The sequence below is a fragment of the Globicephala melas genome, chromosome 2 (genome assembly GCF_963455315.2).
Source record: "Globicephala melas chromosome 2, mGloMel1.2, whole genome shotgun sequence".
Taxonomy (NCBI): domain Eukaryota; kingdom Metazoa; phylum Chordata; class Mammalia; order Artiodactyla; family Delphinidae; genus Globicephala; species Globicephala melas.
The window spans coordinates 177,312,673-177,322,629 of record NC_083315.2 but is presented as its reverse complement, the minus strand read 5'-3'; the positions used below and the strand labels follow the sequence as shown (position 1 = coordinate 177,322,629).

Sequence of the window (9,957 nt, the reverse complement as noted above, 5' to 3'; positions counted from 1 at the left end):
TGGTGGGAGAAAGAGGGTGAAGCTCGGAAGGCCAGGAGCTCCTCTGGGAGGGGCCCACGGTGCGACAGGGGCTCTGCCAGGGGAGAGGGGTCGGACACAGGGTGGGCAACTAGCGACTCCAGGGAACAGAACTCAGCCCTGGGAACGAAAGGAGGCAGGAGGGAAGCTGCACTAGGGTGAGGGCTCGGGGATGGGCCAGAGGGTCAGGGGTGCTGAGGGCCAGAGCTCCAGGGACAAGTGGCAGGGAGGCAGCAGGTGAGCAGGGGGCTGGGAGGGCTGGGGGCTCCCTGGGAACATTGGGGGAGCAGGTAGAGCTAGTGTAGGTGACCTGAGCCTGGGAGGGCAGCGCCCTGCCTGGGAGCTTTTGGGGAGCAGGTAGAGCTAGTGTAGGTGAACCTGGGGCAGGGAGGGCAGGGGGTTGCCTGGGAGCTTTGGGGGAGCAGCTAGAGCTAGTGTAGGTGACCTGGGGCAGGGAGGACAGGGGGCTGCCCGGGAGTTTTGGGGAACCAGGTAGAGCTTGTGCAGGTGAGCCTGGAGCTGGAAGGGCAGGGGGCTGCCAGGGAGTTTTGGGGGAGCAGATAGAGCTTGTGCAGGCGAGCCTGGAGCTGGGAGGGCTGGGGGCTCCCTGGGAACGTTGGGGGAGCAGGTAGAGCTAATGCAGGTGAGCCTGGGTCTGGGAGGGCAGGGGGCTGCCTGGGAGCTTTTGGGGAGCAGGTAGAGCTTCTGCAGGTGAGTACGGGGCTGGGAAGGTAGGGGGCTTCCTAGTAGCATTGGGGGAGCAGGTAGAGCTAGTGTAGGTGAGCCTGGGGCTGGGAGGGCAGGGGGCTGCCCTGGAGCTTTGGCGGAACAGGTAGAGCTTCTGCAGGTGAGCACGGGGCTGGGAGAGCAGGGGGTTGCCTGGGAGCTTTGGGGGAGCAGGTCGAGGTAGTGTAGGTGAGCCTGGGGCTGGAGGGCAGGGCGCCAGGGGCTGCCTCAGGGCTTCTGGGGAGCAGGTAGAGCTAGTGTAGGTGACCTGGGGCTGGGAGGGCAGGGGGCTGCCCGGGAGCTTTGGGGGAGCAGATAGAGCTTCTGTAGGTGAACACGGGGCTGGGAGTGTAGGGGGCTTCCCAGGAGCCTTGGTGGAGCAGGTAGAGCTAATGCAGGTGAGCCTGGGTCTGGGAGGGCAGGGGGTTGCCTGGTAGCTTTGGGGGAGCAGGTCAAGGTAGTGTAGGTGAGCCTTGGGCTGGAGGGCAGGGTGCTGCCTTGGAGCTTTTGGGGGAGCAGTTAGAGCTTCTGTAGGTGAACACGGGGCTGGGAATGTAGGGGGCTTCCCAGGAGCCTTGGCGGAGCAGGTAGCGCTAATGCAGGTGAGCCTGGGTCTGGGAGGGCAGGGGGCTGCCCATGAGTTTTGGGGGAGCAGGGAGAGCTTCTGCAGGTGAGCCCGGATCCGGGATGGCAGGGGGCTGCCTGGGAACTTTGAGGGAGCTAGTAGAGCTAGTGTAGCTGAGCCTGGGACTGGGAGGGCAGGGAACTGCCCGGGAGCTTTGTGGAGGCAGGTAGAGCTTGTGCAGGTGAGCCTGGGTCTGGGAGGGCAGGGGGCTGCCCGAGAGCATGAGGGAGCAGGTAGAGTTTCTGCAGCTGAGCATGGTGGGTGGAAGGGTAAGGGGCTGCCCCAGGAGCTTTGGGGTAGCAGGTATGCCTTGTGCAGGTGAACAGGAGCCTGGGAGGGGATGGGACTGCCCTGGGAGCTTTGGGGAGCAGGGAGAGCTTGTGCAGGTGAGCAGGGGTTTGGGAGGACAGGGACCTGCCCAGGACCTCAGCAGACCAGGTACTGGGGTGAGCAGGTGAGTAGGCAAGTGTCATAGGGTGCAGGGACCGTTGGTGCTGTGGGCCCAGCGCTCCAGGGACGGTAGGCAGTCCGACGCCAGCTGAGCAGATGACATGAGGGTACAGCATCCCTGAGCTGAGCCCAGAGACCTGAGCCTAGGGGACTGGCAGGGCAGGACGCAGGGCAGCTGGCAGTGGGGGCAGAGCAGGGAGTCCTACAGGAGAGCGGGCTGGGGGCCCCCCTGGGGTGTGCGGAGGGCCCAGGGCAGGAGAGAAGGGACACAAGGGCAGGGACGACTCAGGCCTGAGACGGTGAACCGGAGCTCAGATGGGCAGAGGCTAGACACTCGATGGACAGGAAGCCCGGGCTCAGCTGAGGGGCCAGGATGAGGGGTGGAGGCAGGTGAGGGAGCATCTAGATGAGGGGAACCTGAGTGCCCTGAGAAAGGAGAGCAGCCTTTCCGCTGGAGCTCAGGGGGCTGGTAAGGCCGGGCGCAGGGGGCTACCCCAAGAACTCAGGGGAGCAGGCGGGGTTGTGCAGGGCAGCAGGGGGCTGCGAGGGCACGGGCTGCCCCAGGTGCCCCAGAGTCAGAGGAAGAAAGGCAGAGGAAAAGGGAGCCCTGATCTGCTGGGAGGGGCTTTGTGGATGGCAAGGCCGGGTGGAGAGGGAACCTGGGAGTGCAGGTCTCTGGGGCTGAAGGGGCACGGGCGACACTGAGGGGACCCAATGGGCCGCAGTTCTTGTACCCAGGGTCCCAACCCTGTTCCAGGAGACTGTAGGAGCTGGGACAGGAGGGGTGAATGTGCAGAAGTGAGGTGGGGTTGACAGGGCAGTGGACCTGGCAGAGGGGAAACGAGGGGCTCTTTAGAGGCTCAGACGGGTCTGCATACCTGGGCTGCGCAGAGCAGGGTCAGAGGGGACAGGTCCAGCCGGGGAATGGGGCTTGGGGTGCTAGCACCCTGCAGGAGGAGAAGGCCAGGGGCAATGCAAGGCTCCCAGGGATGCCAATGGGCAGAGCTGATACAGAACACACAGGCCCTGGGTGGCAAAGAGCAGTCCAGGACAAGGGGACAGAAGCAGAGCAGGGCAGTGGGCTCAGGGAGCAGTAGCCACTGGTCAGGGCTCAGACCGAGGGCCTGATCAGGCCAGACACCCACAGGAGGGTAGGGACCCCGGGGATCTGTTAGACCCTGGGCTCAGTGGTCACCCAGCACTGGCCCCCAGCTGTGTCTGGGGCCCACAGCTGCAGACGCAGGGACCTGGGGTGGGAGACAGCCATGCTGGGCCGCTGGTCTTCAGACACGCTGGAAGCACAAGGTCACTGGGCTCAGCAATGGCCCAGGCCTGCACGCCTGATGCCCTGCCTGGACCCTCGCAGGGGTGAGGCCCTGGCAGTCACACGGCCTCCTCCCTCACAGTCTCTGTCAAGGCCCCGGCAGTCTACACTCTGGATTCCAGCTGTGGGAGCACAACCGGCTCCACAGTGGTTGTGGGCTGCCTGGTCTCGAGCTACATCCCTGAGCCAGTGACCGTGACCTGGAACTCGGGCACCCAACCCAGTGACGTGCACACCTTCCCATCCGTCCGAGGGTCCTCGGGGCTGTACTCTCTCAGCAGCACTGTGACCGTGCCTGCCAGCACCCCGTCCGGCAAGACCTTCACCTGCAACGTAGCCCACCCGGCCAGCAGCACCAAGGTGGACAAGCGCATCGGTGAGAGGACGGGCCGCAGGGAGGGTGTCCACTACGAGACAGGCCCGGGGTCAGCCCTCCCACCTGAACGGACCACACACCAGGGATGGTGAATCCCGCCCAGGGTGTCACGGGAGGCCTGTCTCTCTCCCTCACCTGAAGGCCTCCCAGGCTCAGGGAGGGGGTCCTCTGGGCATTTCCACCAGGTCCAGGGTGGGCACAGGCTGGACGCCTCCCCCAGCCCCTGGGGCCACAGAGTGGGCACAGGTCTCACCTGCCAAAACCTGCCCCTGCCCTAAGCCCAGCCCCAGGCCGTCCCCAACCCCGGTAACCTCCAGTCTGTTCTCTGCAGAGTTCAATGGCTCCAAATGTACCAAGTGTCCTGAATGCCCCAAGTGTCCCAAATGTCCACGTAAGTCAGCCGACCTCATCCTACGCACCTCGGGGGTGGACCTCGCCCAGGCGTGGCCTTGGGGCTTGGGGGAGGGGGATGGATGGGTGCCCAAGAGGAGGTCTACCCAGGGGCTGACTCCCTACCGTGTCTCCCCAACCAGCCCCTGAGCTCCCAGGAGGACCGTCCGTCTTCATCTTCCCCCCGAAACCCAGGGACACCCTCACAATATCCCAAACTCCCGAGGTCACCTGCGTTGTGGTTGACGTGGGCCACGAGGACCCCGATGTCCAGTTCTCCTGGTATGTGGACGATGTAGAGGTGCGCACGGCCAAGACGAAGCCAAGGGAGGAGCAGTTCAACAGCACCTACCGTGTGGTCAGCGCCCTGCCCATCCAGCACCAGGACTGGCTGAAGGGAAAGGAGTTCAAGTGCAAGGTCACCAACAAAGGCCTCCCGGCCCCCATCGTGAGGACCATCTCCAAGGCCAAAGGTGGGTCAGGTGGACGGGCGCAGGAGGGTCCCTGGGGGCCAAGAGCAGTGACCATCGTGCTAACAGCCATACCTCTCCCCACAGGGCAGCCCCGGGAGCCGCAGGTGTACGTACTGGGCCCAGCGCAGGAAGAGCTGGCCAAGAGCTCGGTCAGCGTCAGCATAACCTGCATGGTCACCGCCTTCTACCCGAGTGACATCGACGTGGAGTGGCAGAGAAACGGGCAGCCAGAGCCAGAGGGCAACTATGGCACGACCCCACCCCAGCTGGAGGCCGACGGGTCCTTCTTCCTGTACAGCAAGCTCAGGGCGGACAAGAAGAGCTGGCAGCGGGGAGACACCTACACGTGTGTAGTGTTGCACGAGGCTCTACACAATCACAACACGCAGAAGTCCATCACCCAGTCTTCGGGTAAATGAGCCCCACGGCGTTGTTGCCCCAGCGAGCCCTCCCTCCCCTTGGGCTCTCAGGGTCCAGCGAGGATGCCTGAGCCCCAGCCCTGTGTACATGCCTCCCGGGCGCCATGAAATAAAGCGCCCAGCGCCGCCCTGGGACCCGCAACGCTGTCATGGTTCTTTCCGAGCAGAGCCCTGGGGCACGCGGGCCTGCGTGGGGCAGGGGGGGCCCGGCTCTGGGTCACAGTTTGTCACCACCAGTGCGGGAGAGCTGACCCCCTCAGGGCCGGACCCAAGTGTGCGGGCCTGCGCAGGCCGCTTGGGGGCTGCCCGAGGCCGGGGAGGGCCCCTCCCGGAGGGGACAGCTGCTCCGGCCGCCCTCCACCCCGCAGCTGCTGGGGCTGGAGTGTGTGCCCGGAATGGGAGAAGCCCACCAGAGACCCTCAGGAGAATGAGTGCCCACTTCTTCCCGCCCCTGTTCCAGCCCAAGCTGTGGGACACTGGCCGTCCTCGTCCCCACATTCCTGTCCCCGGCTCCAGAGTCCGCGTGCCGGCTCTCTGCCCTCACGGGGGCCACACAGCCCGGGGTGGGGGGACGGCCCTGCTGCACTGTCAGGCACGGGAGATCAGGACCCCCCCTCAGGCCAGGTGGCTCTGCCCTGCTTGTCCCTGCCAGGGCCAGGCCTGTGCACTCGTGGGGACACTCATCCCTGTGCCCACAAGGGGCAGAGGCAAGCAGCCCTGAGTGCCCAGGGAGGGACCCTCCATACGCACCCGTGGACACTGAGCCCAGAGCCATTGAAAACAAGCCCCCCACTGAGCCACACCAGCCGGCACACCACCGCCTTCATCCACATGCACTCACCTGCCCGCGTACACACGTGTGCAGTGCACCCACCACAACACCCACAGGCGTGCACACACGCGGGCCTTGCACACGGGCCCTCCCACAGGGCAGCCGCACAGACGCACACCCGACCACAGAGCTGGGTCTCATGAGCCCTCACCGTAGACCCCAGGCTGGTCCCCACCCTCCAACGCCCACGGGACAGAGACCAGCACTGTGCTGCCCCTTCCCTGGGCCAGGGCCCACAGCCCACACGCTCTGCTGACACTCCCGCCCTCCGGGTCTGGCCCCCAGCGGGAGAGGCGGCCGGGGCCTGAGCCACTGTCCTGCGGGGGGTCCGGGCACCCTCCCCGCAAGCGCCCCAGCTCAGCGCACAGCACAGGGGAGGGAGCAGGACCCACTGGCCAGGCCGAGACGGGGGCCCAGGCTGGAGGAATGGGGGGCTGGGGCCGGTGCTCAGCGGCTGTCCTCAGGTGCCTCTGGCCCGGCCCACCGGGGCATCCCGCCACCACCGCGCCACACTGGGAGCCGCGCTGCAAGGCCCCATGAGCCCAGCCCTGCCCCCGAGGGCAGGCACAGCACTGACCCCACCCTCCCTGTGCAGAGCTGCTGCTAGAGGAGGAGACCTGTGCTGATGCCCAAGACGGGGAGCTGGACGGGCTGTGGACGACCATCTCCATCTTCATCACCCTCTTCCTGCTCAGCGTGTGCTACAGCGCCACCGTGACGCTCTTCAAGGTGGGCGGGCCGGCCCCGCAGCGCCCTCGCTGTCCCCACTGTGTCTCCTCCTGGCCCCCGGCCCCTCACTGTCCCTCAAGTCCCCTCACTGTCCCCTCACAGACCCTCACTGTCCTTCACTGCCCCTCACTGTCCCCTCACTGCCCCTCACTGTCCCTCACTGTCCCTCACTGTCCCTCACGGGCCCTCACTGTCCGTCATGGGCCCTCACTGCCTCTCACTGTCCCTCACTGTCTCTCAAGTCCCCTCACTGTCCCCTCACAGACCCTCACTGTCCCTCACTGTCCCCTCACTGTCCCCTCACTGCCCCTCACTGTCCCTCACGGTCCCTCACTGTCCCCTCACAGTCCCTCACTGTCCCTCACTGTCCCTCATGGGCCCTCACTGTCCGTCATGGGCCCTCACTGCCCCTCACTGTCCCTCACTGTCCCTCAAGGGCCCTCACTGTCCCTCACTGTCCGTCACGGGCCCTCACTGTCCGTCACGGGCCCTCACTGTCCCTCACTGTCCCCTCACAGTCCCCTCACAGACCCTTCACCTTCCCTGACTGTCCCTCACTGTCCTTCACTGTCCCTCATGGCCCCTCACTGTCCCTCACTATCCCTCACTGTCCCCTCACTGTCCTTCACTGTCCCTCACGGTCCCTCACAGTCCCTCACTGTCCCCTCACAGTCCCTCACTGTCCCCTCACAGTCCCTCGCTGTCCCTCACTGTCTCCTCACAGTCCCTCACTGTCCTTCACTGCCCCCACGGGCCCTCACTGTCCCTCACTGTTCTTCACTGTCCCCTCACTGTCCCTCACTGTCCCTAACGGGCCCTCACTCTCCCTCACTCTCCCTCACGGGCCCTCACTCTCCCTCACTGTCCCTCAAGTCCCCTCACTGTCCGCTTACAGACCCTTCACCTTCCCTGACTGTCCCTGACTGTCCCTCACTGTCCGTCATGGCCCCTCACTGTCCCTCACTATCCCTCACTGTCCCCTCACTGTCCTTCACTGTCCCTCACGGTCCCTCACGATCCCTCACTGTCCTTCACTATCCCTCACTGTCCCCTCACTGTCCCTCACTGTCCCTCACGGTCCCTCACTGTCCCTCACAGTCCCTCACTGTCCCTCACTGTCCCTCACGGTCCCTCACTGTCCCTCACTGTCCCTCAAGGGCCCTCACTGTCCCTCACTGTCCCTCAAGGGCCCTCACTGTCCCTCACTGTCCCCTCACAGTCCCTCACAGTCCCTCACTGTCCCTCACTGTCCCTCACGGGCCCTCACTGTCACTCACTGTCCCTCACTGTCCCCTCATAGTCCCTCACTGTCCCTCACTGTCCCCTCACAGTCCCTCACGGTCCCTCACTGCCCCTCACGGGCCCTCACTGTCCCTCACTGTCCCTCACTGTCCCACACTGTCCCCTCACAGTCCCTCACTGTCCCTCACTCTCCCCTCACAGTCCCTCACTGTCCTTCACGGTCCTTCACGGTCCCTCACTGTCCTGCACTGTCCCTCACTGTCCCTCACTGTCCCCTCACAGTCCCTCACTGTCCCTCACTGTCCCTAATGGGCCCTCACTGTCCCCTCACTGTCCCTCACTGTCCCTCACGGGCCCACACTGTCCTTCACGGTCCCTCACTGTCCCGCACTGTCCCGCACTGTCCCTCACACACCCTCACTGTCCCCTCACAGTCCCTCACTGTCCCTCACTGTCCCTCACGGGCCCACACTGTCCCCTCACTGTCCCGCACTGTCCCACACTGTCCCTCACTGTCCCCTCACTGTCCCTCACTGTTCTTCACTGTCCCCTCACTGTCCCTCACTGTCCCAAACAGGACCTCACTCTCCCTCACATGCCCTCACTCTCCCTCACTGTCCCTCACTGTCCCCTCACTGTCCCTCACTGTCCATCACTGTCCCCTACTGTCCCTCACTGTCCCTCCCTTCCCTCACTCTCCCACACTGTCCCCATCATGGCCTCCTGTCCCCCCGGAACTCCTCGCTGTCCGTCGGCCCGGGGAATGGGGACAGGCCCTAGGGGGCGGCCTGGGTGGTTTCCAGCCTGCGCTCACTCCCGCTGCCCCTCAGGTGAAGTGGATCTTCTCGTCGGTGGTGGAGCTGAAGCGGACGATTGTCCCCGACTACAGGAACGTGATCGGACAGGGTGCCTAGCGCTCACTACGGGCTGCGTCCTGGGCTGCCCCTGACCTATAGGACCACGTCTATCCCCCTGTGCCGCTCAGCCTGCGCCAGGCGTCTCCTCCGCCCGCTGACCTCGCCAGCCTCTGAGCTCACGAGCACCCTCACCTGCACCCCCGGCCTCTGGCCTCGTGGCCAACACAACCTGCCCCCCACCCCACTCACAGACCCGAGGGGACCGCAGGTGATGCCCAGCCTGAGCTGATGTCCCCGCAGGACACCTCCGGGACCCCAGGGACCACCGGGAACGCCCGGGTCGGCGTGGGGTTCCCCCTCGAACAGGAGGAGGAGGCCGGCGTCTGGGCCTCTGCACAGGGCCTGGCCCCTGCATCTTGTCCCGGCCGAGCTCCAGACGCAGGGTCCCCGGGAGGAGGGCCTGTGCCAGATGCTGGAAGGGAGCCGCCCACCTCTCCCAGCAGGAGAGCTTCTGCAGGTGCCGCTAACGGTCCCTCAGGTCACCTCCACCGAGGACGCTGCTCAGAGCAAGGCCTGGGCCCGAGGCCGCTGCAGGAGCCCCAGCGCGGGAGGCGGTGAGGTCCAGCCAGACCGGCCTCCCGGGGAGCACGCTGTTGACCTGGTGCCCCGCGGGCTGAGCTGGAGGGGCTCCCGGAAAAGAGGGCAGAAGGCGCGGCCAGCCCATCCTGCAGCCAAAGGCCTGAGGCACGTACAGCAGGAGCTCCGCCTGCACCAGGGTGGGGGTGAGAGACGCGACCCGCGTAGGGACATCCTCGGACCCCGGGCCCCCGCCTCAGGGCCCGGTACCAGCTCTCCGGTTTCTGCGGAAAAGCGCAGTCAGCATGCGCGTGTGGTGGAGCTGCTCCCGGACTGGAGAGAAGGGCCACGTGGTCGCAGCTCGGGAGGCTTTTCTCCTTCTGAACGTGGGGCCCGTCGATGCTCTTCGCTGTGTCTTCATTTTGTTACGACAATAAAGCGTTCTTTACAGTCGCCTAGCTCGCTGAGAAGTCTCCCTAGGTTAACACGCCGCCTACCCTTGGGAAATCCACAGCCAGTCTCCCCCATGCCACCACCCAAGCCTGGGGTTCCCACCTGGCCTGTGGGTGCAGGGGCGAGCCAGGGGCCTGGGGGAGCCATGGGGGAGCCGCACGTGTTGGGTGTGTCTGCACAGGCGGCTGTAACAGACACCACAGGGGGCCTTTGACCACAGACGTCACTGTCCGACACCCTGGAGGCTGGAATCCCAGATCCTGGAGGTGCAGGGCTGGCTTCTCCCGAGGCCTGGCTCCGTGCCGCGTAGACGCCGTCTTCTCCGTGTCCTCACGTGGTCGTCCCTCTGTGCGTGTCTCTGTCCTAATGTCCTCCTCTTTTAAGGACGCCAGGCAGACTGGATTAGGACCCACCCTAGAGACCCCAGTTTACATCACCACATCTTTACAGACCCCATCTCCAAATAC

At 65.2% G+C, this 9,957-nt stretch overlaps 2 gene segments (V, D, J or C); both read left to right on the top strand.

Moving 5' to 3' along the window:
- Positions 1–3,084: 3,084 nt before the first annotated feature.
- On the top strand, positions 3,085–8,518 carry LOC132596721 (immunoglobulin heavy constant gamma 4-like). The segment is given in 6 exon segments: positions 3,085–3,124; positions 3,226–3,519; positions 4,053–4,382; positions 4,467–4,793; positions 6,229–6,362; positions 8,435–8,518. Coding segments are annotated over 6 exon segments (1,209 nt in total).
- Positions 8,519–8,930: 412 nt separating this feature from the next.
- Positions 8,931–9,957, top strand: part of LOC115850772 (immunoglobulin heavy constant gamma 4-like) — a 31,287-nt gene continuing 30,260 nt past the window's right edge. The window contains 1 exon segment of the C gene segment in view: positions 8,931–9,303. Coding sequence covers positions 8,931–9,303 — 373 coding nt within the window.